General features: G+C 42.9%; 2 protein-coding genes across 2 annotated transcripts; one reads left to right on the top strand and one right to left on the bottom strand.

Annotated features, from left to right (window-relative positions):
• The first annotated feature begins 646 nt into the window (after positions 1-646).
• LOC134219393 (alpha-tocopherol transfer protein-like) lies at positions 647-13517 on the top strand. The gene is made up of 4 exons (XM_062698117.1): positions 647-747; positions 1395-1900; positions 1966-2166; positions 13125-13517. The coding sequence occupies exons 2-4, from the start codon at positions 1427-1429 to the stop codon at positions 13380-13382; spliced, it is 933 nt and encodes a 310-aa protein (XP_062554101.1). The 5' UTR covers positions 647-747; positions 1395-1426; the 3' UTR covers positions 13383-13517.
• Positions 13424-15139, bottom strand: LOC134219392 (neuropeptide FF receptor 2-like). The gene is made up of 4 exons (XM_062698116.1): positions 15010-15139; positions 14639-14942; positions 13916-14580; positions 13424-13708 (listed from the first exon to the last, which is right to left on the bottom strand). Exons 1-4 carry the CDS (start codon positions 15094-15096, stop codon positions 13424-13426), a joined length of 1341 nt encoding a protein of 446 aa, XP_062554100.1. The 5' UTR covers positions 15097-15139.
• Positions 15140-27917: the final 12778 nt, after the last annotated feature.

Raw genomic sequence — 27917 nt, 5'->3', positions numbered from 1 at the left:
CATTTTAATATTTAATTTTTAACCCCCCCCCCCCCCCCCCCCTTCTTCTCCACCCTGACCTTTGGAGACCAGTAGACCATAACTTTTGTTAACTATTAGCGACGAACTTATTTTTAACTCGATTCTATGAAAGTTCGCTAATCTTAGTGGAACGTGGAGCAAGTGGAAATGTGTATGAGTTTTGCAACGAGTTGCAAACGCTATTTTTTTTTTTTTGCAATGACGAAAAATGGGCTTTAGCATGATAAATCTGTACCAGCATTGTACAGTCTAGTTTACTTCACATACAGGGTGGCAACTCCAAGATTATACACTTGAAATATTTAATAAAATTTGAATAAGAACACCTTTCTCTTAAATTTTCAAATTGTAAATCAGTTGGATTATCAAATTTTTGAAATATTGAATGGTTATTTCAAATGACAAACAGATTCACGCTTCGCTAGTCGTCAATTCCGATGTTCAACTCGATTTAGTACACACAAAAGAGTTCATAAGCTGTAATCCATCGAGCTGCTCGATGTCATGTAGCACACCTCACATTCCAAGAAAAATGTAGTTATGGGAAATAATCTCTTCTGGTGGGTAGCTGCCTACAATTTTTGTCTTATCAGAAGGCATCATCGTTTCATACGTCATATCTGGAGCGAGCGATACCAAGTCTCACTCACGAGACATACTATCTACTAGCACTCAGTTGATCCACAACCGCCTGTGAGAACATTTGCGAGGTGTCGTCCGGTGTAGGTGAGTAGAAATGATGATTCATTTTATGTTTCGTCTATAGTGAAGGTAGTTTTATATTTTCGTACAGAATATTTCACTACTAGGAATTGGAATTGGAAATTCTCTTTCTGGACGGCCAAAAAAATCTACGAGTTATTTTTTTTATATACCTTTTTTATACCTTTAGAACCAAAAAGGGGAATTTCTCATATTTCTATGGTACGCTCCTATATTCATCTTATCCTTGAGCATAAGAATGAAGTACTAATTCCACAGATTCTTTTTGCAAGCGTGCGTTGAAACACTTGAATGACGAATAAAGTTCATTTGTTTATGACAGGTTTTAGGTAGGAATTATGAGACTTTTGGAATATATAACTGGAAAAGTATAAAGTACATATTTTTCAGTGAAAAAAATTATAAAAATTATGAACAGATTTTCGAAATTTAGTTCAGAAGAAAAATAACACAATGTACTGAACTATGCAAAAAATGCTGAATCATCATGCGAAAATATAAACTCTTATCTTGACAGAGTGATAAGCACTTAGAGGGGTTTATCAACGGTTTGATCATGAACCTATACATGTAGTGCTGGCAGTTGAATAAAAACGACGAAAAACCATCAAATCGATTATAACAACCATTTGTATTGCGTGTGGTTCCAGATTACCTCGAAATTTGGCTGATTGGCAGCGCTATGGTTCACATTCGACCGCTATCGAGCTCGCTCAGTAAAAAGGCTCAAAATGAACTGAATGAGGTACCGGAACGAATTCACGAAGATCTGAAAATTCTCCGCCAATGGATTGCCCAAAGCCCCCATCTGCGACCGCGTGTTGACGATCAATTTCTAGTGGCTTTTCTTCGAGGGTGTAAATATAGTTTGGAGCGAACCAAAGCAAAACTGGATTTGTATTACACAGTTCGGACAGTGTGCCCTGAATTGATCAGAACGCGAGATCCGGAAAACGTGAGAACAAGGGCAATCATTCGCCTTGGTGTTGGGTTGCCTCTGCCACACACGGCAACCCCCGATTCGCCAAGAATCGTTCTAGTTCGACCAGCTGCCTATAATACATCCCAGTTTAGTATAGAGGAGGTGATTCGAGTGAGCACCATGACCCACGACATAATGCTGATTGAGGATGACAACTTCGTGATTGCCGGACAGGTTAGTTCAGACTCACCAAATGAAAAATTTAAGTCATATTTTTATGTGGAATTTAAATATTTTAGATTGGCATCTTGGATCTTGCGAATGTTACAGTGGATCACTTTCTCCAGTTCTCTCCTACATTCGTAAAGAAAATGACTATGATGAGTCAGGAAGCGTCCCCTTTGAGGCAAAAAGGATTTCACTATATCAACACTCCGTGTGGGTTCGAGGTGGTCTTCAATATGTTCAAAGGTTTTATGTCTGAGAAAAACCAGTCAAGAGTAAGTTACTAACGTTTCACTTATTTTAGATTTATAATTGTTTTTATAAAGTTCACAGAACTATTCCATTCAATTCTACTAGGACTAATTATTTTGTTGTGTATTAGCATAACATGTATTAGAGTTTGAAAAAACTCTTATCATTTTTTGAAAAATGTTTGTTTATATAAGACTACGTAGGATTCAGGTAGGAGAGTCCTCTTCCAGGCATCGGTTTTCATTCATCTGTGAGATTCGCTTAACGTTTTTAAGAATTTCTAAGACCAAATCTCCACACTAACGAAAGAGTGCAAGAAATTAGTATTTAGCCTTTAATTGCTGGTTGCGTATATAGTCACTTTACTTGTCTGGCGGATGCCAATCGATTAATATGGCACGACATCCATTGCGGAAAAATGTTCAAAGCGCCTTAACACTCTTGGATTCTTTTGAACATTCAATGGAGCCAAAATCACTATAAAAACATAACTAACAATATTTGCTACAGTTTTCCGTATGTTGGTTTCCTTTTTTTCACATGTATGAAAACTGCAAACATTTTTAAAAATCACTTATTTTGTATTCGATTTGATTCCAATACCTTCAAGCAGGGATAGGAAACATCAAATTTTCAAATAATCGAGAATGAACAACACTCTCAGAATAATTTTGTGTTTATCAGCAATTGATTCCATAAAATGGAAAAAATGCCGATGACAACTCGCCAATTTTTTACACCTGAGAAGTCATCAAATGATAATTCCAATCATTATCGTATGACAATGATTTAGCAGAACCCTGCTTTTAATTATTTTCATCCATTTTATGACGTCATTCTCGATTGAATCCTAAAAATAAATGCCACCATTCTAGCCCACAGCTAGTAATGATAAGATTCAAATTTGACTGTGATTTCATAACCAACATAAGTTACTAATAAAAATTAAAAACATATTGAGTTTTACAAATAAATAGTTAAAATTATACCTACGACAAGTTAAATTGAATCTGTGAGAAGCAAAATCAATACATTCAACAAATAAACTAGAAGGACGTAACGGACGTCAAGACCGAGCGCAACGCTTATGTTCTGAGAGTTTTTCAAAAAATTTAGCTAATTTGGATAAAACATACTTAGAATAAACCGTTTCAAGATTGCATTAAAATTTAGCATAAGAAATTTAAATTCTCCATTGTAATTTGTAAACGCTTTTGATCATCTTGATTGGTCGTTTCAATGATTAGTAATCGAGTTAAAAGACAAGCCTGCCGGAATCCAAAACTAAATGCACTTGCGTTTTGAAGGGCACATAATTCAAAACGGAGGCGACGCACAACTGTCATTTTTTGCTATCTATACGCGAATAAGTATACGTACAGGCTATAGGATCACTCCAAAACCGAACTTCCGATAGGAGGCTCGAAGACCCATAGTGACCCAATCGACTCAGCTCGACGAATTGAGGTGATGTCTGTATGTATGTGTGTATACGTAAACAAAAAATGTGAGACAAACTTTTTTGTACTTAGCATTACATATCCGATTTTCTCGCAACAAGTTGCATTCGACGCAGATTGTGGCCTAGTTAGGCCCTATTGAACATTGTTTTTTCTCAATTTTTCTCAAGGGTCCGCACTTGGAAAAAAAAATTCAAAATAATAAAAAATTGTTTTCAAAAACTGCTGCAATGCATTTTTAATGAATGCAAATAAATGTGAATTGATGTAAATATCTAAATCCTTTCCCCTAAAGTGCCTCTCTTATGTCTTTTCTTGTTGCATTTTACAATACACGAGAAAGGCACTATCACCGCAAGGTGGATTATTCCGGGTTTTTATTTCACGCATGCTCATGCTCAGCCAATGCAGTTTTTATCCTAATCAGCTCAAATTTTCGGAGAACACTCAGAACATGAGAATGGTTTTCAATGAGTGTAGTGGAGTGAAATCGATTTTTTCCAACCATCCTAATACATACGCCAGAATGGTAATAACAATAATTTTCCGCTTTTTTTCATGTAGGGGAAAAGTGGGTGAAACCGACACCCTTGGCAACTTTATTATTATTATTTATTCAGACTAAGGCCGAAGTGGCCTGTGCGGTATATAAGAGTCTTCTCCATTCGACTCGGTCCATGGCTACACGACGCCAACCACGCAGTCTACGAAGGGTCAGCAAGTCATCTTCCACCTGATCGATCCACCTTGCCCGCTGCGCACCTCGCCTTCTTGTGCCCGTCGGGTCGTTGTCGAGAACCATTTTCACCGGGTTACTGTCCGACATTCTGGCTACGTGCCCGGCCCACCGCAATCGTCCGATTATCGCGATGTGAACGATGAATGGTTCTCCCTGCAGCTCATGCAACTAGTGGTTCATTCGCCTCCTCCACGTACCGTCCGCCATCTGCACCCCACCATAGATGGTACGCTGCGCTTTCCTTTCGAAAACTTCGAGTGCGCGTTGGTCCTCTACGAGCATCGTCTAGGTCTCGTGTTCGTAGAGGACTACCGGTCTAATGAGCGTTTTGTAGATTGTCAGTTTGGTATGGCGACGAACTCTATTCGATCGGAGCGTCTTGCTGAGTTCGATGTACGTACGATTTCCAGCCACTATGCTGCCATTCTACGCATGCTTGTACCAAATTCAAAAAAACGACAAATGAGAAAATGGCATTTGAAATTGAACCCTAATTTTCATTGCTGACGTATAACCGAAATGAAATATAAGATTATTACATCACCGAACCATTCAGAGGACTTAATTCCATTGAAATCATTCTTATTTTCTCCCCACAAATAGAATTTGCGACAACGATCATGAAAATAGTTTGGCGGTACAGTTATGCCGAGAAATAGATCACTTGTTTTGTGGTTTCTACGCATATCAGCCCCGTTGACATATGTCTCCACATGCTTTATCTATGGAAGTATATCATCCAGGTGGTTGAAGAGATTATGTCGCTTAGAATGAGTATTGTTCAAATTTCCCTCTATCAAAATAGACAAAGTCAAAGTCCACAAAAACTAACATGGGACAATTATGCGTAGAAGGGCAGTATGCGTCTCCGAATTTCTTTGCTGGTATCATTTTCGGCAGTCACCAGTGAGCCCAAGAACAGAAATTCTTCTACCACCTCGATTTCGTCACCACCGATGCAAACTCGCGGTGGGTGGCTCACATTGTCTTCTCTTGAACCTCTTTCTATCATGTACTTCGTCTTCGACGTGTTGATGACTAGTCCGATCCGCTTAGCTTCCCTCTTCAGTCTGATGTAGGCTTCCTCCATCCCCTCAAAGTTACGTGCAATGATATCTATGTCGTAGGCGAAGTAAAATAGCTGGACGGACTTATTGAAAATTGTACCACTCGTGTTCATCCCTGCCCCACAGAGAACAGACATTCATTCATTTATTTAGTCTACATCTATACAGATAGCACTGAATCAACAATTTGACGCCACAATACACGGTTCGAGGCCGCATCTCTCCATCCTCAAATACGCCCCACGCTCGCCAAGTCGTTCTGCACCTGGTCTGCCCATCTCGCTCGCTGCGCTCCACGCCGTCTCGTACCTGCCGGATCGGAAGCGAACACCATCTTTGCAGGGTTGCTGTCCGGCATTCTTGCAACATGCCCTGCCCATCGTACCCTTCCGGCTTTAGCTACCTTCTGGATACTGGGTTCACCGTAGAGCTGGGCGGGCTCATGGTACATTCTTCGCCGCCACACACCGTCTTCTTGTACACCGCCAAAGATGGTCCTAAGCACCCGTCTCTCGAATACTCCGAGTGCTTGCAAGTCCTCCTCGAGCATTGTCCATGTTTCATGTCCGTAGAGGACTACCGGTCTTATTAACGTCTTGTACATGACACATTTGGTGCGGTGGCGAATCTTTTTCGACCGCAGTTTCTTCTGGAGCCCGTAGTAGGCCCGACTTCCACAGATGATGCACCTTCGTATTTCACGACTAACGTTGTTGTCAGCCGTTAGCAAGGATCCGAGGTAGACGAATTCCTCGACCACCTCGAAGGTATCCCCGTCTATCGTAACACTGCTTCCCAGGCGGACCCTGTCGCGCTCGGTTCCACCCACAAGCATGTACTTTGTCTTTGACGCATTCACCACCAGTCCAACTTTTGTTGCTTCACGTTTCAGGCGGGTGTACAGTTCTGCCACCTTTGCAAATGTTCGGCCGACAATGTCCATGTCATCCGCGAAGCAAATAAATTGACTGGATCTGTTGAAAATCGTACCCGAACGAGCTGGAGTGTTCGCCCGAGATCTTCACACAGTTTTGCACACCATCCACCGTTGCTTTGATCAGTCTGGTAAGCTTTCCAGGGAAGCTGTTCTCGTCCATAATTTTCCATAGCTCTACGCGGTCTATACTGTCGTATGACGCCTTGAAATCAACGAACAGATGGTGCGTTGGGACCTGGTATTCACGGCATTTTTGAAGGATTTGCCGTACAGTAAAGATCTGGTCCGTTGTCGAGCGGCCGTCAACGAAGCTGGCTTGATAACTTCCCACGAACTCGTTCACTAATGGTGACAGACGACGGAAGATGATCTGGGATATCACTTTGTAGGCGGCATTAAGGATGGTGATCGCTCGAAAGTTCTCACACTCCAGTTTGTCGCCTTTCTTGTAGATGGGGCATATAACCCCTTCCTTCCACTCCTCCGGTAGCTGTTCGGTTTCCCCGATTCTGACTATCAGTTTGTGCAGGCAAGTGGCCAGCTTTTCCGGGCCCATCTTGATGAGCTCAGCTCCGATACCATCCTTACCAGCTGCTTTATTGGTCTTTAGCTGTTGAATGGCATCCTTAACTTCCCTCAAGGTGGGGGCTGGTTGGCTTCCATCGTCCGCTGAACTGACGTAGTCATCTCCTCCGCTGCCTTGACTTTCATTGCCTATACTCTCAGCGCCATTCAGATGTTCCTCGTAGTGCTGCTTCCACCTTTCGATCACCACACGTTCGTCCGTCAAGATGCTCCCATCCTTATCCCGGCACATTTCGGCTCGCGGCACGAAGCCTTTGCGGGATGCGTTGAGCTTCTGATAGAACTTGCGTGTATCTTGAGAACGGCACAGCTGTTCCATCTCCTCGCACTCCGCTTCTTCCAGGCGGCTTTTCTTCTCCTGAAAAAGGCGGGTCTGCTGTCTCCGCTTCCGTCTATAACGTTCCACGTTCTGCCGGGTACCTTGCTGCAGCGCGACCGCCCGCGCTGCGTCCTTCTCCTCCAGAATCTGTCTGCACTCTTCGTCGAACCAATCGTTCCGTCGACTTCGACCCATATACCTGACGTTGTTCTCCGCTGCGTCGTTAATGGCTGCTTTAACTGTATTCCAGCAGTCCTCAAGAGGGGCCCCATCGAGCTCACCTTCTTCCGGCAACACTGCCTCAAAATGTTGCGCGTATGCAGAGGCGACATCAGGTTGCTTCAGTCGCTCTAGGTCGTACCGCGGCGGTCGTCGGTACCGAACATTGTTGATGACGGATAGTTTTGGGCGCAGTTTAACCATCACCAGATAGTGGTCAGAGTCGATGTTAGCGCCACGATATGTCCTGACGTCGATAATGTCGGAGAAGTGCCGTCCATCAATCAGAACGTGGTCGATTTGTGATTCTGTCTGCAGTGGCGATCTCCAGGTGTACCGATACGGGAGGCTGTGTTGGAAGTAGGTGCTGCGAATGGCCATATTCTTGGAGGCGGCGAAATCAATTAGTCGTAGGCCGTTTTCGTTCGTCAGCCGGTGAACGCTGAACTTTCCAATAGTCGGTCTAAACTCCTCCTCTTGGCCAACCTGAGCGTTCAAATCACCTATGATGATTTTGACGTCGTGGCTTGGGCAGCTGTCGTACTCACGTTCCAGCTGCGCGTAGAATGCGTCCTTATCATCATCAGTGCTTCCGGAGTGTGGGCTATGGACGTTGATTATGCTGAAGTTGAAGAACCGGCCTTTGATCCTCAACCTGCACATTCTCTCGTTGATCGGCCACCACCCGATCACGCGCCTTTGCATGTCGCCCATCACTATGAAAGCTGTTCCCAGCTCGTGTGTGTTGCCGCAGCTCTGGTAGATGGTATGATTACCTCTAAACGTTCGCACCATTGATCCCTTCCAACAAACCTCCTGCAGCGCTACGATGCCGAATCCACGGTCCTTGAGCACATCGGCGAGTATGCGTGTGCTCCCGATGAAGTTGAGAGATTTGCAGTTCCACGAACCGAGTTTCCAATCGCTAGTCCCTTTTCGTCGCAGTGGTCTTCGCCGATGGTTCCGGTCCGTACTCTCTTGTTGATTGTTCGTTGCTTATGATTTTTAAAGGCTGGCTTGCAGGGCCTGACACCAAACCCCTAAATTTCCGGAGGACCATTCCTCCTTATTTCCGGTGGACCATGGTGCACAGTTTCATTTTAGAGTTCTTAGCTGGCACCGGACGATGATCAGCCGCCCCTAACATGGAGAACAGACGCTGTTGTGAGCCGATCCTGACATGGAGAACAGACGCTCAGTAAGATTTGCACCTCCGGAGAGGAGCAAACCCCCTTTCCCTGTCAGCATACGACCATAGTTCCCACCGGGGTTGGTTACCCGATCTTCCCTAAGGTTGCTCGTATCCCGGCCAGCACCACGGGGAGGTAGGGATAGGAGTTGCTGGGTAAGAGGCTAAGGACCGCGAGATGGGGTCTATTTTATTCCTTCAGGTACGCGAAGTACCAATGGTACGCTTTACCCAGCATTTGCCGTGCCGAACAGACATTGAGGCTCGAACACAATTTCGAGCAAAACATGTGCAAAAAAATCAAACCGAACCTCAACGCCATCGACGTCGACATTGCAACTCACAAACTCTGTTTCACATAACGATGGCGCTGGTGTACTCTTGTATGCAAAACGACACTAGCGCACAGCGGCATTTTTTGCTGATGCTAGCGCTGATTTTGCACGGTATAACGGCGACATTCCAAAGTTATTTCAAAATGAACAGTAAAAAGTCATCACAACATAGCGAGTGCAACTTCAACGTCTGTTCTCTGTGCCTGCCCTTCGTATTACCTCTTCCAATGCGATGTTCAATAGCAGACACGAAAGGTCATCACCTTGCCGTAACCCTCTGCGCGTTTCGAAGGGACTTGAGAATGTCATTGAAACTCGAACTACGCACATCACCCGATCCGTCGTCGCTTTGATCAACCGTGTCAGTTTATCCGGAAATCCGTGTTCGTGCATTAACTGCCATAGCTGGTCCCGATCGATTATATCATATGCGGCTTTGAAATCGATGAATAGATGATGTGTGGGCACGTTGTATTCGCGGCATTTCTGCATTACTTGGCGAACACCTGGTCTGTGGTGGAGCGTTCGCCCATAAAACCCGCCTGATACTGCCCCACGAACTCCCTTGCAATTGGTGCTAGTCGACGGCATAAAATTTGGGAGAGTACCTTGTAGGCGGCGTTCAGCAAAGTGATTGCGCGGTAGTTGCGACAATCCAGCTTATCACCCTTTTTGTAGATGGGAGACACGACACCTTCCATCCACTCCTGCGGCAAAAAATCCTCCTCCCAAATACTGGTAATGTCCCAGTGCAACGCTCTAGCCAGTGCCTCACCACCGTGTTTAAAAAGCTCTCCTGGTATTTGGTCAAGCCCAGGGGCTTTGTTGTTTTTCACCCGGCCAAACTTCTTCTTGATTTCCTGGAGATCCAGAGCCGGTAAAATTATGTCCTGCGCGCGTTCTCCAAGGTCCATTACCATACCGCCATCTTCGTCTGCCACATCGCCATTCAGGTGCTCTTCGTAGTGCTGCCGCCACCTTTGGATCACCTACCTCACGCTCGTTCGTAAGAAGGTTCCCGTTTATGTCCTGGATGTGGCACGTGGCTCTTACGTGAACGGTTCAACTCTCATAGAACTTTCGTGTGTTATTAGCGCGTTACAGTTGCTCCGTCTCTTCACGGTCTCGATCTTCCTGCTGGCGCATTTTCCTCCGGAAAATCGAGTTTTTACTGTTTCGCGCCCGTTCATATCGTGCCTCGTTCACCCTCGTGCGGTGTTACAGCAATCTCGCCCATGCTGTATTCTTCTCTTCCATTAACTGCTCACATTCGCCGTCATACCAGTCGTTTCTCTGATCCGGGGGCACCGGCCAAGAGCAGCGATTGCGGTGCTACCAATGGCGGATCGAATATCTCTCCAGCCATCTACAAGAGACGCTGCGCCTAGCTGCTCTTCCGTTTGGAGTGGCACTTCCAGCTGCTGAGCGTATATTTGGGCTAGTCTACCGTATTGTAGCCGCCCAATGATAAGCCGCGGCGTCCGACTTCGACGCGTGTTGTACACCGTCGAAAGTTTTGAGTGCAGGCATACTGCAACGAAGTAGTGGTCGGATTCAATATTCGCACTGCGGTAAGTGCTTACGTTCGTGATGTCGGAGAAGACTTAACCGTCAATTACAACGTGGCCGATTTGGTTTTTCGTTACTTGATTAAGTGATTTCCATGTGGCCTTGTGGATATTCTTGCGGGGGAAAAAGTGCTTCGGACTACCATTCCGCGGGAGGATGCAAAGTTTATGTATCGTTGGCCGTTGTCGTTCGATACGGTATGTAGATTATCCGGTTCGATGACCGGTCTATACATTTCCTCCCTTCCTACCTGAGCGTTCATGTCACCGATGACGATTTTGGCTTCCGCAGTGGGCATCTATCGTATGTCTGCTCCAACTGTGCGTAGAACGCTTCTTTCACGTTGTCGGATCTCCCTTCGTGAGGGCAGTGCACGTTGATGATGCTATAGATGAAGTAACGGCCTTTTATCCTCAGCTTGCACATCCTTGCGTTGATTGGCTGCCTCCCAACCACTCGTTGGCGCATCTTACCCAGCACTATGAAGCCGGATCCCAGCTCGTTGGTGGTGACACAGCTTTGGTAGAAGGTAGCCGCTCGATGCCCGCTTTTCCACACTTTCTGTCCCAGAGCAAATCACCTGCAGCGTCAGGACTTGGGCTTGTGCGCTTTGAGCCCCCACTGTCAAACCCAACCACATCCTAGGCAAGCCCCACAACTCGCAAATGGCCTGGGGAGGGATCGTAAAGCCCTTGGACATAGCCCCTGCTGCCCCTAAGCAACTTTACAGTTCCCCAATCTATGAAGCAATTTTCCGGTCTAGAAATTTCATACCAGCATACTTTGGCTCTTCATGCATCAGTCCATGAGGTCGCAGGACAATATTTCTTGATAGAATTTGATTTATGATAAAAACGCGAACAGTCCATCTTCCAGCCCAACCAGCTGGGATGCGGGTAAGATCGACACCACATGAGGGTAAAACCGGCACATCAAGTCGTTATGGAATAGAATATCAGAACAATAATCTGTATGCGAGGGCCCTCGCATACTTCAACACCTTTCAAACCATTTTCACACTTGTCGCAGCCTAGCGATAACATTCGGATTCCGTTTCTTTCCCATCTGCTTTCGCACACACGCTGCTCCCTTCCTCTATACGAGCAGCATCGTAACCAATATTCCAATAAAATTGAATTTATTCCATTTATTCTAAATGATGTTACAACATGGGCCCTCCTTAGCCGTGCGGTAAGACGCGCGGCTACAAAGTAAGACCATGCTGAGGGTGGCTGGGTTCGATTCCCGGTGCCGGTCTAGGCGATTTTCGGCTTGGAAATTGGTTCGACTTCCCTGGCGTAAAAGTATCATCGTGCTAGCCCTCATGATATACGAATGCAAAATGGTAACCTGGCTTAGAAACCTCGCAGTTAATAACTGTGGAAGTGATTAATGAACACTAAGCTGCGAGGCGGCTCTGTCCCAGTGTGGGGATGTAATGCCAATAAGAAGAAGAAGAAGAAAAAGATGTTACAACATAGTTGAAAATGTTTAACAACATTCATTTTGATATGTGTGTGTATATGTTTAGGCGTCACTCATAAACGATGGTTAATCAAAATTTTGTATATTTAAAATCATCACCACATATCATATTTTATTTATTTAGTTCCCGACCCACGGTGAAAAATATATAGAGTATAAGACTGTTAGTATCAAATATACTAACTACTGTAAATATTGACCTACATTTATATTTCACTTATTTTAAAAAGTTGTTAATGACGGTGATTTAAAATAAATGCGTATGGTGCAGTTATGACAAGAAATGAAAATGACTAGTTCCGTAGGCGACAAGCTACATGTTTACAGGGGTGAAAATGGATCACGAAAGAAAAACACTAGAGAAAGGACTAATGGATCACGAAAGTGAAAATGGATCACGAAAGAACTAGAGAAGGGATTGAATATATCTAAGAGCAAAACAAGCCTAAAAATACGATTCTTCTTTGAGCGCTATTATTATTCGACCTGCAAGTTTTCTTTGACGACTCAATAATACCCCCTAGACCTACTGTCACGCCCAATGATGATATGGAATGTAATCAGCCTATGATTAAGTTCTATTCCCCGGCGTCTCACTTTCCAATACTTGAATTATATTATGCGAATGATGAGTCTAATAAAACAGAGGTATTTGGTGTTCGATGGCAGGTGTCAAATTTACCCCAACAGATAACATAATAATGGTGAGATACATATGAATGTTCATCATTAGAAAAGTTAACTGTTTTTCCGCAACATTCACAAAAAGAAGTTTAATTATGGATCAGAGATTAAATACTGAAAATCAACAAATTATTGTCGTAAAAACTTATACACCGATGCCAAAATTTTACATAGCTCAGCTCCCCAATGGTGATCAATGCTAATTGACTGTTTATTACGACTCTTACACGTCTCCGCCAGTTACAAAATGACTAGAAACACAAGAACACACTTATACAATTATTATAGAATTATGAATTGAGTTGGAATTTTCTTCGAACTTGTTTGCAATATTTATATCCGATTTGTACAGCATAAACAATATACAACTATTTTTTTTTCTTTTCCAAACAGCTCTATGTCCACGGGCAAGATCTTGAATCGTTTTACCGACACGTACCGAGGAGACTACTTCCGGCAGAGTACGGAGGAGATGCCGGTCCACTGCAAGATCTTATTTTCAATTGGGAGAAGAAACTTGTTTCGTACCGGGACTACTTCCTGCAGGAAGATCAATATGGAACTGATGAGAAGAAACGACTTGGACAACCGAAGAACGCCGCAAATTTGTTTGGCGTCGAAGGATCATGTGGGGTAGTGCAACTGGACTGAGTCATCTCTAATCGATTAAATGTATTATACAAATTTGATATTCAAATGAATCCTGCTGACTGCCTTTTGCTCTGTTTTTCTCCAAACTGATCAGCAATAATCAACTCACAGCTATGGGAGGGTTTTTGTTCACACTTTGTTTGCACTTCTTCCGTGGTTGCCTTCCACTGGGAGGATTTCGTCTCTCTCGACTCACCAGTTTGAACACCTTGTTTAGGTTGAATGATCCACTCTGAAAAATCGATGCACTTTTCACTTCCACAAGGACCACGTGGCTGAAGGTGACCGATGATCATTATTGCTGGTTCCTTCATCCGTGGATCGGCCTGAAACATAGCATTATGTTACACGGGTTCCGAACAAAACGAGATGTATGTCATATGTATAATATAGTTTATGCTTCACGAAAATATATTACAAATTGTTCTTGCACCTCTCAGAGTTAAACTTTTCATTTTTTACCATGTTCAAGATATGTTAAAACTGCTGAGTTATCTTAATCTTAAGCCATGTTTTCAAGTTTTCATTCTTACCTTTTTAACTGGTCCAGATTTCCAGAAGCATCTCCAAATTTTTGTTTTATTATATGCTTTCCGGAAGTTATCGTTTGTCATTCCATAGATTACTGGGTTAATGGCTGCATTCAAGAACATCAAATAATGAGACACGTACCAAAGTATAAGAAAGTCTTTTCCTATCTGGTCACTATTTGCATTAACGAATCGGTAGTAACGAATAAAAACTAAAGTGGTAAATGGTATCCTCAGCAAGACGAACACAATTAGTACTACGAACAAACATTTTGCCACTTTTCTTTTGTAGCAAACTGAAATCGGATGCTCTCGATTTAATACCTTCCTTTGATACCGATCAAGCTTGAGAAATATCAAACCATAGCAGCAGATCATTACGGCTAAAGGAAACCATACCAAGGCTCCAATCAGGACGTGCCAGTATTGCGGTAAAAAGTTCGTATTCTCCGCGCAAAAGGTTTCCAAGTAATTTTTCCATTGACGTTCCTTGTAGTTACGGAAGATTGTCAAAGGAAGAGCGAGGCAAAATCCTATGCCCCACGAGCTGGCAATAATTACGTTCACACCTCGCATCGTTAACCTGGACTTCTTTGGAAACACAATCGCAGTTAAACGATCGTAGCTTATTCCACAAAGGCAAAGGACGGACGTTATGAGTAGGAGACCTGTTTAATGAGACGCAAATGTAAAAATTAATTATTCGATCTAATCATACTTAATCACCTTCCAAAAACCCCTCCAGCTTACAGCCAACACATCCCATAACGTAGTTTTGATAAAAATCGTGCAGCATGAACATAACAGGACAGATGATCAAGGTGGCCAAATCAGCTACGGCCAAGTTTGCAATCAGCATATTGGTTGGAGTCCTGAGGGCCCGAATGGTAAAGATTATGCATAGAAGTGCAATGTTGCCGAAAATTCCGAACGTGATCAAAGGCAAGAAGGTGACCGTTTTAACCAAAATCTCCCAAAAAGGAATGGTCACCCATATTTCACGAGGATAGTCGTAGATGCTGACATTCATCTGAAAATGTAACAGAAAAGAGTAAATGATTCAACGATTTCCAACTATTATATAACAGACCAATTACCAGCGAGAGATCTTCATCGGTGACGTAATGCACAAATTTACCCGAATCATCGAATGATATTATTGGCTTCATTAGCATTTTATTCATATTCTTTAAAAAAAATCTAGTCTGAAACGCAGTCCCACTTATTTCATTGCATTGCTTTTAAAATATTTTAACTATTATTAATAAAGGTTTTAGAAATGAGAACATAAATTAATCCGAATCTCGTCAAGCCCAGTGCTGAACATCTCCAATAAAATTGAATACTCAATAAAACTTTGTACATCATATTCTTCGAACTTTATGTGCTGCTTTCGCTTCGGTTCGCATGGTTTCAAGTGAATGATGGCTACTAAAGTGGAAAAGAAGTTGGAAAAATCCCTTTTAACCCTGAAGCGAGTATTAGCGATACGTGATGTGGTGGAGAAGTTTGTGGCAGAGTATAATCACGAGCGTGTTTCCAACCAAGTATTAGTTCGATTAGAAACCCTACACCCAAAGGAAAGTCGAGATGCTTGAAAAACACATCGAAGTTCGCACTGTTTTCGAAGATAAGTATTGTGCGATGAAGGGTTTTTTGCTTTCGAAAATGAGTACCCTCAATCCTCAGATGAGTTCAACCATGATTCACAGTTTTGCTCAACCCAACTCAAGCTTCCACCATAGGCTACCGAAGATCGATCTCCCAAAGTTCAGCGGGGACGAATCCAAGTGGATGTCGTTCCGAGACACTTACATCTCGATGATTCATGGCAACGAGGACCTAGCTTGGTGCAATCGTTGGAAGGAGAAGCGAAGAAGCCTTTCGAGAGTGTAGATGGACAGTCGAACAACAGTGCATCGACGTGGGATACATTGATAAAGCGATACGACAACCAGCGGTTTCTGCGAAAAGAACTATTCAGGTGCCTATTCGACCTGCCGGTGATGAGACAGGAATCGATACAAGAGCTTAACATGCTGATATATTAATGTAAGCGGCGTGTGAAGGCGTTGGCTAAGCTAGGGGAACCTGTCGAACACTGGGACACTCCTCTCATATTTATCATCTACCAAGTTAGACACCATTCATTATTACATGATCATCCTTCTATCATTCCAAGTGCTTTTGAAATTCCACAAAGCAATCTATCAACTATCGCTGTCGATATCTCTTCAACACCCCAGGCGTGATCGACATCATCATTGGTGGAGAACAGTACCACAAACTCCACACTGGACATCGTTTATCAAACGATTATAGTTTACCGCTTTCACAAGCACACACTTCGGGTAGACATTAAAGCTCGGTCCAGTTAGAATCCGGAATCATTTATTGTATTGCAGCGGCACGGAAAGTGACCGCTGCGAGAATTATTTTACAGCGGCATGTCTACCTAGGCGCCCACTATCTGTGGTATAAATTTCATGGTGTTTCGTGCAGCGAGTCAAAAATTATTCCATATAGAAGCCGAGAGGAACAAAATATGCCCACCGGTTGATTGAAATGAATTTGGGAGAGCTTCCTGGCAAAAAATTCTGCATGGCGAGCGAAGGCACGAGGAGTTGTTCCTGCGAGATTCAGTTTGCTTTTATGGACAAATATGCCAAAAAACTGATGATTTAGCGAAGGATATGCAGCTGTAGAGCAAATACCAATTCAAATACCATTCATTTATTTAGTTTACATCTAAACAGATAACACTAAATCAACAAATTGACACCACAATACACGGTTCGAGGCCGCAACTCTCCATCCTCGGATACGCTCCACGCTCGCCAAGTCGTTTTGCATCTGGTCTGCCCATCTCGCTCGCTGCACTCCACGCCGTCTCGTACCTGCCGGATCGGAAGCAAACACCATCTTTGCAGGGTTGTGGTCCGGCATTCTTGCAACATGTCCTGCCCATCGTACCCTTCCGGCTTTAGCTACCTTCTGGATACTGGGTTCGCCGTAGAGTTGGGCGAGCTCATGGTTCATTCTTCGCCGCCACACACCTTCTTCTTGCACACCGCCAAAGATGGTCCTAAGCACCCGTCTCTCGAATACTCCGAGTGCTTGCAAGTCCTCCTCGAGCATTGTCCATGTTTCATGTCCGTAGAGGACAACCGGTCTTATTAGCGTCTTGTACATGACACATTTGGTGCGGTGGCGAATCTTTTTTGACCGCAGTTTCTTCTGGAGCCCGTAGTAGGCCCGACTTCCACAGATGATGCGTCTTCGTATTTCACGACTAACATTGTTATCAGCCGTTAGCAAGGATCCGAGGTAGACGAATTCCTCGACCACCTCGAAGGTATCCCCGTCTATCGTAACACTGCTTTCCAGGCGGGCCCTGTCGCGCTCGGTTCCGCCCACAAGCATGTACTTTGTCTTTGACGCATTCACCACCAGTCCAACTTTTGTTGCTTCACGTTTCAGGCGGGTGTACAGTTCTGCCACCTTTGCAAATGTTCGGCCGACAATGTCCATGTCATCCGCGAAGCAAATAAATTGACTGGATCTGTTGAAAATCGTACCCCGGCTGTTACACCCGGCTCTCCGCATAACACCTTCTAGCGCAATGTTGAACAACAGGCACGAAAGTCCATCACCTTGTCTTAAGGTGAAGCCAGAGTAAACGCGACGTGCGATGCGACGCGACAGTGCAATTTGACAGCCTGTTGATAATGATTGTTATTCTTTTACGTGAGTCGCGTCGCGTCGCATCGCTCGTCGCGTTTACTCTGGCTTGCCCCTTAGTCCCCGGCGCGATTCGAACGAACTGGAGTGTTCGCCCGAAATCTTCACACAGTTTTGCACACCATCCACCGTTGCTTTGATCAGTCTGCACGGTGCCCCGGTAGGCCGTTATTATGAAATAAAAATGTCCATCAATGCTGTGGTATTTCTGCACCTCTGGACCAATTTTTAAAAAAATCCCTAGGAGGAATCTCGAGAAATCTTGATTTGAAGTTTTTAGTTAAGAAATTTCAAAAGAATCCATATAAGAATCCAAAAATATCACCGAAAACCCTGATTAATCCACCTAGATAGATGTCCTTCAATTCTTCTTGAACCTGCCGGTCAGAAGTAACCACCAGCTTTGCAGGGTTGCTGTCCGGCATTCTTGAAATATGCCCTGCCCATCGTACCCTTCCAGCTTTAGCTACCTTCTGGGTACTGGGTTCGCCGTAGAGCTGGGCGAGCTCTTGTTTCATCCTTCGCCGCCACACACCATCCTCTTGCACAACGCCAAAGATGGCCCCAAGCACGCGTTGCCGTTATTAGAACTATAAATATTTACAACTGACTTATCTTACCAAACTAACTTAGATATGTTTTTGTATGGCTATCTTGCTCGAGTTTAGTATAAGTGTTGCTTTCAATCTATCTATCTATCTATCTTCTATCTATCTATCTATCTATCTATCTTCTATCTATCTATCTATCTATCTATCTATCTATCTATCTATCTATATATATAAAACTCAATGTTTGTATGTTTGTATGTATGTTCCAGCATAACTTCTGAACCCATTTACCGATTTTAACCAAATTTGGAACACACATTCTTTATCTTGAGGAGACGACGATAGGGGGGTTAGGCATGCTCTTTGGAAAGGGGGAGGGTGTGGGGGGAGGGGTATTGCTTAGTTATCGGTCAACTCAGTGTAAATTCTGAACCCCTTGGCCGATTTCAACCAAATTTAGAACACAAATTCTTTATCTTAAGGTGGGGACGGGTCGAGCATGCATTTTGGAAAAGGGGGAGGGTATGGGGGGTGGGGTATTGCTTAATTATCGATCTACGCAGTTTAAATTCTGAACCCCTTGGCCGAATTCGACCAAATTTGGAGCACAAATTCCTTATCTTAAAAAAAGGGACGATAGGGGGTTAAACATGCTCTTTGGAAAAGGGAGAGGGTATGGGGGGAGGGGTATTGCTTAACTATTGATCAACGCAGTTTAAATTCTGAACCCCTTGGCCGATTTCGACCAAATTTGGAACACAATTTCCTTCTCTTAAGAAGGGGACGATCGGGGGTTAAGCATGCTCTTTGGAAAAGGGAAGGGGTGTGGGGGAGGGGTATTTCTTAGTTATCGGTCAGCTCAGTGTAAATTCTGAACCCCTTGGCCGATTTCAACCGAATTTGAAACACAAATCCTTTATCTTACAGAGGGAACGATAGGGAGGTTAAGTATGCTCTTTGAAAAAGGGGAGGGTATGGGGGGAGGGGTATTGCTTAATTATCGGTCAACGCAGTGTAAACTCTGAACCCCTTGGCCGATTTCGACCAAATTTGGAACACAAATTCTTTATCTTAAGAAGGGGACGATAGGCATGCTCTTTGGAAAAGAGGGAGGGTGTGGGAGGAGGGGTGTTCTTTACAAAAGAGGGAGGGTATGGGGGGAGGGGTATTGTTTAGCAATCGATCAACTCAATGTAAATCCTGAGCCTCATGACCGATTTGAACCAAATTTGTATCAAATATTGTCTGTCCTAAGGAAGCGATTTTAGTGGATGTGGTTAAGTAATTTTAAAAGGGGGAGGGTGTGGGAGAGGGGTATTGTTTAGTTATCGATCAATTCAGCATGACTTCTGAACCCATTTATCGATGTCCACCAAATTTGGAACCCATATTATCTGTCTAAGGAAGACTATATCAGACTGGGTATGAGTGCCATAGCTAAATGAGAGAGAGGGTATATTCATTAAACGAACAGTTTAGTATACCTTTTTATCGCATAGGTCAATTCAAACCAAACACGTAAGCACGTAATCCCTACCCAAAGGAAACTATTATAGAGAGGCTGGAAGGAACTTTTGGAATGGGATGGGGAGGGGGTATTGGGATTGGGTATTGTTGTTCATCGGAATAATTGTATGCCCAGTGAAAAGCAATGATTAATGTGTTTCCTGCTGAATGGTGGATGTGATTGCTTCTTCAAAAGTAGGCATTTGCCCGGAATAAGGCAATGGTGGGTGTGATCCCTTCTCTAAAAATATGCGTTGCCCGAATATGGCATCGATGAATGTTTTTCCTTCTTTAGAAATAGACGTTTTCCCGGAATAAGACCTTTCAAACCCACGATCCCTTCTTCAGAATCAGTAAATGTTTCCAAAAACCTTCTTTTAATCAAATGATAAAGTATGAATAAGTAAACACAACTACCCTGTTGATCAATTGGTTTTATCATTTTCCGATTGTAAAAGAAAACTGCAAACCAAACTGGCAATTCCGAGCAAGGCCGGGTACATAAAGCTAGTGTTTAATAGAATGAAAGGTGAAAATTAATTTTAATTTAGTGTTTATGTTCATAATGGAGAGAAGTAAGACCAGAGCTCGTGTAGAATAATAGTAGTTAGAAGCTGTTATACTCGAACACAGCACTTATTGACTGATATTTGCTGCCAAATCTTGCCAAAGTTCTAATCAACGGACTAGAAAAAGCATGTTTGATATGTAAGCCAAAACCTATTCCGGTACCTCTACAGAACTCTGAAACATGATAATTCAACGTCAACGTTCTTTGACGTGAATAGAAGCTGCGGCTTTTTCCAGCTGCTAGCAAAGCAATCAATTGCTTCCTCAAAACCATGCTCGAGATTCAAAGAGCTGTATTTTGCTTACACTTTTTTTTAAATCATTCAAAACCTGCTGATTGAAATATTAATTTGAATATTGTTAATGTTTAACCAGAGTAATGACGTAATCCGAAAGATCGGGATTCTAGTGAACTTTGTGCAATTTGTTGATGCCTATCTGTACTTGGTTCACCCATAAATTTACTCAACATGGCGTTTCTCGAGCAACTTTTAAATCGTATTAACAATTCCGAACTAGATGTGTAGTGACGGAGCCAAGCGGAGGTTCATTTTGTTTCTTTATTAAAGTGTTTTTAAAAGTTCAAAAATTGAATATTTCTTCGTCGTAACCGGAAACCCAAAAGAATATGCACAAAGCTTATTGTAAATTGTTTTCTTTCTCTTGTGCATTTTTCCTGATGTTTTCCTTGGTTCTCGAGATCTCATTCTATATGCCAAACTCACTCTTGAAAATCGTAGCTTTTCCTTACCGCCATCTTTGGAGTCATTACCAGTCCGATGATCCTTTTGCGGGGAAATCTCAGAATATGATAAAGCTCCGTCAATTCAATTGTTACAGCATCTGACGAAGATCTAACCTGTTATATAATGCTAAACAACTACACTACTTTAAACAAATCTTTAAGCTGTTGGTTTTTTCATAATTTTTTTCCATACTCCAATCTTTACTTCTGATGCTCGAATACATTTGTGAATACAATAAAAAAATACAAACTTTAATCTGAATGGCATTCAACAAAGAATCTGCAGCCTGCACGTGAATTCATGAATAATTCTGAACGAAAGGTAGCATTCTTGAAGATCGACGGCTTCAAGCCATCCAAAAAACATACCTTAGTCAGTTTGGTGTGCTAACTCAGTTGAAAAAATTTATAATTGTAATATAGGTAACAAAAGCAAACTGGTTGCAAACAACTTGGACCACTTTTTGGGCGGCTTTGAAGGTATTTTGGGGATATTATTGAATTGAAATATAGATTATTTTGAAATTTCTTAATTAAAAACTTCAAATCAAGATTTCTCGAGATTCATCCTAGGGATTTTTTAAAAAAATGATCCGGAGGTGCAGAATTACCACAGGAAACGAGCCCTGTACTTGGTTTTGATGGACATTTTTATTTTATAATAACGGTCTACCGGGGCACCGTGGTCTGGTAAGCTTCCCAGGGAAGCTGTTCTCGTCCATAATTTTCCATAGCTCTACGCGGTCTATACTGTCGTATGCCGCCTTGAAATCAACGAACAGATGATGCGTTGGGACTTGGTATTCACGGCATATTTGAAGGATTTGCCGTACAGTAATGATCTGGTCCGTTGTCGAGCGGCCGTCAACGAAGCCGACTTGATAACTTCCCACGAACTCATTCACTAATGGTGACAGACGACGGAAGATGACCTGGGATATCACTTTGTAAGCAGCATTAAGGATGGTGATCGCTCGAAAGTTCTCACACTCCAGCTTGTCGCCTTTCTTGTAGATGGGGCATATAATACCTTGCTTCCACTCCTTCGGTAGCTGTTCGGTTTTCCAGATTCTGACTATCAGTTGGTGCATGCAAGTGGTCAGCTTTTCCGGGGCCATCTTGATGAGCTCAGCTCCGATACCATCCTTTAATGGTAGCTGCTTTATTGGTCTTTAGCTGTTGGATGACATCCTTAACTTCCCTCAAGGTGGGGACTGGTTGGCTTCCATCGTCCGCTGAACTGACGTAGTCATCTCCTCCGCTGCCTTGACTTTCACTGCCTGTACTCTCAGCGCCATTCAAATGTTCCTCGTAGTGCTGCTTCCACCTTTCGATCACCACACGTTCGTCCGTCAAGATGCTCCCATCCTTATCTCGGCACATTTCGACTCGCGGCACGAAGCCTTTGCGGGATGCGTTGAGCTTCTGATAGAACTTGCGTGTTTCTTGAGAACGGCATAGCTGGGGTGGCATTGTGCATCTCGATTCGAACGTACTTCTATCGAGTCGAACATGTTTGGCATTACAGCTTTCGATTCGATCTCGAAAACGAATCATCGTTCGAGTATGCTCGAGGAGGTATAAGAATAACGAGATGTTTTGGCATTATGGAGACTCGATAGCACACTGAAAAACGACTCAAGTCGAATGAAAATCACTCGTCACCTTTATAGCTTTCGAATTTCGTTCGAGAGCCATTTCTTGCTGAAAGTTTTTCATTATATTTGTTATTATTTCTCTACGGGAAAAGTATAAATGTTTCATTATTGTATCTTGAAGGAAAGAATGTTAATAGTATACCTACACACTTAATCGCCAGATTTTATTTCGGTGAAATTATTTAACGAACATGTTCCGTAAAATGTTTTTTAACCGGAATGTCGTCAAAAAATATTGACGCCGAAATATTTGAAATTTAATAACCGAAAATCTGCTAATAAAATTCACTACTGAAATTCGGCAACATGTTTTACGATCTTAATCGGTAAATCATCAACTTTACCGAGTTTCGGAGAAGTGCATTTGTCAAACGTCAGAATGCTGCAAAAACACGTGTTTGAGAATAAAAAATGCGTTGATTATAGGCAGCGGTTGAAAAAAACAGTCTTCATGTAAGTTTTATTATCTGAATTTATTTTATTTTTTGCTCAAATGTTTAATCTATCGAATTACTAGGTACGTTAAACGAAGAAGGCGTTGATTGTTTTGCTTTACGCCGGCGTCGAGATGAGAACGAACTTTTCTTCGACTTTCCGTGGACATGGACGATACATGGACGTGGAAGTTCCACGATGGAACAGCTTTTCAACTCGTCATCTATACAATGTGCGGCTATTTCGTGAGCGGATGTTTTGTGCAAAAGAAATGCCACATGTAGTTATTTATTCCGTGCTTGAATGCAAAATATGTAACTTTATTGTGTGCATTTTGTAAAAAAAATACTATACTAATATAATGTTCTGATAAATTTGTTGTATATTCAATGATGTATATGGTTCAAAAAATTCGCGATTTTATGTTGCTTTTCGCTCTAAAATTTCTTACTATGCTTTATTGAAAATAAAAAAATAAAAATAAAAACAATTATTTACATGAATTCGGCGAAACACTTCGCCGAGTAATTCGGCAAATACATTACCGAACGGCCCGGCAAATTTTGACAGTTAAATGATTTCGCACATTTTACGACAAGTCGGCAATTTGAACTTTCACCGAGATTTTTACCGACTTCTCAGCTGTTGGATTCTCGGTAATTTATTTTGCCGGCCTCGGCGAAAAAAAAAAGTGTGTACTTTTATAGCTTCCAGACAATGAATATGCAATCTCTTATTATCCCGAAATCCTCGTAAAAACGACTTCAATCTGAATCATTTTTTTTGCAGTTTTCACGTATTTCTTGACGATTTCGATAAACCGCGTGAAAAATTTATGGGGAAAATCTGCGTAAAAACGTATATATTCCACAATCTACGTAAAAAAAGTTGAGTTAAATAAAAAAAACGCGCAAGAGATGACCCAAGTGCATCTAACTAAAACACATGGAAACATCAAAGTAATTTATTATTGAATCCTTTTTTAGCTTTAAATTATTTAGCTCAAAATTGGATCTGTGGCATAAACTCGTAAATGCTAAAGCATTTGATGAGTTTGATTGCTCTACGCATGCGGTCGCGTGTACTCAGACGACTAATGACGGTGGAAGACCGACACTTGATTACAATTAGAGCAATCAAACTAATCAAATGCTTTAGCCAAGCAAGCCTTTGGTACAAATCCACCCAGCTCATTGTTGGGGGCATATAGTGTGATCCTCTCGACTAATAAACAATGTGCACTCGCTTGACTGTGGATATACAACAGTAAAGCACATGTGAAGATTGGACAAATCAAGCATCCGAAAGATATTCAATTTGCAGAAAAGAGCTAACCGTTGTTGAGGTTGGTACTCGGATTCTGATGGCTTTTCCGCAAACGTGACCTTTAAGTGGTCTTTTTGTGTAGAGGCTATCACGCCCATCACGTGAGAGTAGGAGGTTGAAGGTTCGAGTCCCTCCAAGACACGTGGATTCTTTTTCGCACAATTTCATATCAATTTGTCCATTTAGAAACATGTGCTGTGCACAACTATGCACAGCCAAGACATTTAACAAAAACAAAATGGTTTTCGTACGGCCGAGTTGCCGAATAATAAAACATATAATTCGTGTCTTAACTATATCTCAATTTATAAAACATGTCGTATCGGCATAATTTTTTTGCTTTTCTCGTACAACTAAGTTGTACCGAAAGGCTATCATTTCACTCCAAATTCGAACTTTTGATAGAAGTCCCGGAGACCCATAGTGTTATATACCATTCGACTCAGCTCGATGAGTTGAACAAATGTCTGTCTGTCCGTGTGTGCGTGTGTGTGTATGTGTGTGTGTGTATGTGTGTGTGTGTGCACAAAATGCCATAAAAAACATTAGCCAAATTTTCACATAGAAACTCTCAACCGATTTTCTTGCAACAAGTTGCATCCGACAGAGACTAAAACGCTGTTAATCACTATTGAATTTCATAATAATTGTGAATTGCAAAAAATAGATAATATTAAAATAGTGATGAGACATAATCACATAGAACAATAATTTGTAATGAAAAATGCCTTGCATCTATGAATATTTTTAATGTTTATCCATGGCTTGCTCCCATTACGAGTTTTATCGTACTATAAAGATGCTCGTGTTGCGCGCATTTAGGCATAAGTATGCTCTTCGTTCAGTTTCATAGTACTATAAAATTGTCCGAAAGTCAAAATTCGAACATAGGAAATTCGAGAAACTTTTGGCAACGCCATCTGTTGTCTACTAGTGTAAATTTTCTATCATAACATTAGACGGTGTAGCTGTTTTGCCTTTCTTGTACATCATCGAGGTGTAAGCGTAAAGGCTACCTTTATTACCTTTTTGCGTGAGAAAGGCACCATCACTGCTAGGTGGATTAATCTGGGTTTTTCGGTTTCAACTGATCAATAAATAATATTGCTTTCATAGTCATTAAGCACGATTTACTTGTTTATAAATTAACTGCCAATTCATGCCATGAAGGATGCCTATCCAACAGGCAACATGCTACACGCAGATGAAATTACGCTTTTTCTCTTTGTTTACTCACATTCGCAATGCGCTGAAGGTTGTCTCTCCAGCGGGCGGCATAATAAACACGGAGACAGCTGTCTCTTATTCTCTCTGTTTACGTTTCGTTTGACAGAACATACTCGATTGAGCTAGTACAGCACCATTCGAAATCTTGTACTGTGACTGAATGAAGTCGAACGAAATACATAATACCGCAATTTTTTCGAAACGAATGCAAAAACGTACGAATCGAGTGATTCGATTCGAGATGCGCAATTTCACCCCTGTTCCATCTCCTCGCACTCCGCTTCTTCCAGGCGGCGTTTCTTCTCCTGAAAAAGGCGAGTCTGCTGTCTCCGCTTCCGTCTATAACGTTCCACGTTCTGCCGGGTACCTTGCTGCAGTGCGACCGCCAGCCTTCTCTTCCAGAATCTGTCTGCACTCTTCGCACCTCTTTGCACCAATCGTTCCGTCGACTTCGACCCATATACCCGACGTTGTTCTCCGCTGCGTCGTTAATGGCTGCTTTGACTATATTCCAGCAGTCCTCAAGAGGGGCCCCATCGAGCTCACCCTCTTCCGGCAACGCTGCCTCGAGATGCTGCGCGTATGCAGTGGCGACATCTGGTTGCTTCAGTCGCTCTAGGTCGTACCGCGGCGGTCGTCGGTACCGAACATTGTTGATGACGGATAGTTTTGGGCGCAGTTTAACCATCACCAGATAGTGGTCAGAGTCGATGTTAGCGCCACGATATGTCCTAACGTCGATAATGTCGGAGAAGTGCCGTCCATCAATCAGAACGTGGTCGATTTGTGATTCTGTCTGCAGTGGTGATCTCCAGGTGTACCGATATGGGAGGCTGTGTTGGGAGTAGGTGCTGCGAATGGCCATATTCTTGGAGGCGGCGAGATCAATTAGTCGTAGGCCGTTTTCGTTCGTCAGCCGGTGAGCGCTGAACTTCCCAATAGTCGGTATAAACTCCTCCTCCTGGCCAATCTGAGCTTCAAATATCCTATGATGATTATGACGTCATGGCATGGACATCTGTAGTACTCACGTTCCAGCTGCGCGTAGAATGCGTCCTTATCATCATCAGTGCTTCCGAAGTGTTCGTGACGAATAAGACGATGAACTCTAAGCTGTACAAGGAAGAATGTCTCAAAAACCGCGTACTAAGTTTCATGAAAGCTCATGAAGGTCCCGTGAAGTTTTGGCCAGATTTGACGAGTTGCCAGTACAGCCGGGAAGTCATCCTGTTGTACCTCGATAATAACGTAGATTTCAACAATACAAACATAATCCACCCCAGTGCACGCAGTTCCGCCCCATCGGGACATTTTGGGCAATAATGAAGCGGAAGCTTAAGAAGAATGGATAAACAGCTCGGGACGCGACTCAGATGACCAAAATGTGGAACAAATGTGCCAAGGAAGTTGTCTCCGGAGGTGTGCAGCGTTTGATGAGAGGAATAAAGAAGAAAGTGTGAATTGTCACTAGAAAACTAGAAATGATTTGCATTTATATTTTTTCCTTAAAGTACAGCAGCTGTTGGGAGAACCATCCATCGTTCACACCGTGAAAATCGGAAGACTGCGGTGGGCCGGGCACGTAGCCAGAATGTCGAACAGTAATCCGGTGAAAATGGTTCTCGACAACGATCCGACGGGAACAAGAAGGCGAGGTGCACAGCGGGCAAGGTGGATCGATCAGGTGGAGGACGATTTGCGGACCCTCCGCAGACTGCGTGGTTGGCGAAGTGTAGCCATGGACCGAGCTGAATGGAGAAGTCTTTTATGTGCAGCACAGGCCACTCCGGCCTTAGTCTGATGATAAATAAATAAATAGGCACCGTAGCAAAAATCGAGAAGCTGCCGATCACCTCTATGCTAGGAATCCAACATAGTATCATACGACCACTCGTGTTCCCAAGAAAAGGCACGAGTCACATACAGCCAACTCCACCAACTCGCATCGCAGAACTTGTACGAACCTGAGCCAAAAGATAACCGCTGTTCTGCCAATAAAAAACATCAAAAGCGTAATTACAACGGAACACCGAATAAATCAGCCAAAAACTAATTAAAAGTTTACTCTATCTTTGTACAATTTTCTATGGAAGCCTTAATTAACATACCAGCTGCCTTTTTTGCAATTCCAGACTCAATCGGCCTTATCTGAACTGTTTGCTCCAAATGGCCCTAGTGAAATGCGATGACAGGGACAGTAGCTCTTCGTGGATTCGTGTGCACGCCACGGAGATCTGACTAGAATC

The sequence above is a fragment of the Armigeres subalbatus genome, chromosome 3 (assembly GCF_024139115.2).
Source record: "Armigeres subalbatus isolate Guangzhou_Male chromosome 3, GZ_Asu_2, whole genome shotgun sequence".
In the NCBI taxonomy this organism is placed as follows: Eukaryota; Metazoa; Arthropoda; class Insecta; order Diptera; family Culicidae; genus Armigeres; species Armigeres subalbatus.
This window is presented reverse-complemented; position numbering and strand designations above follow the sequence as displayed.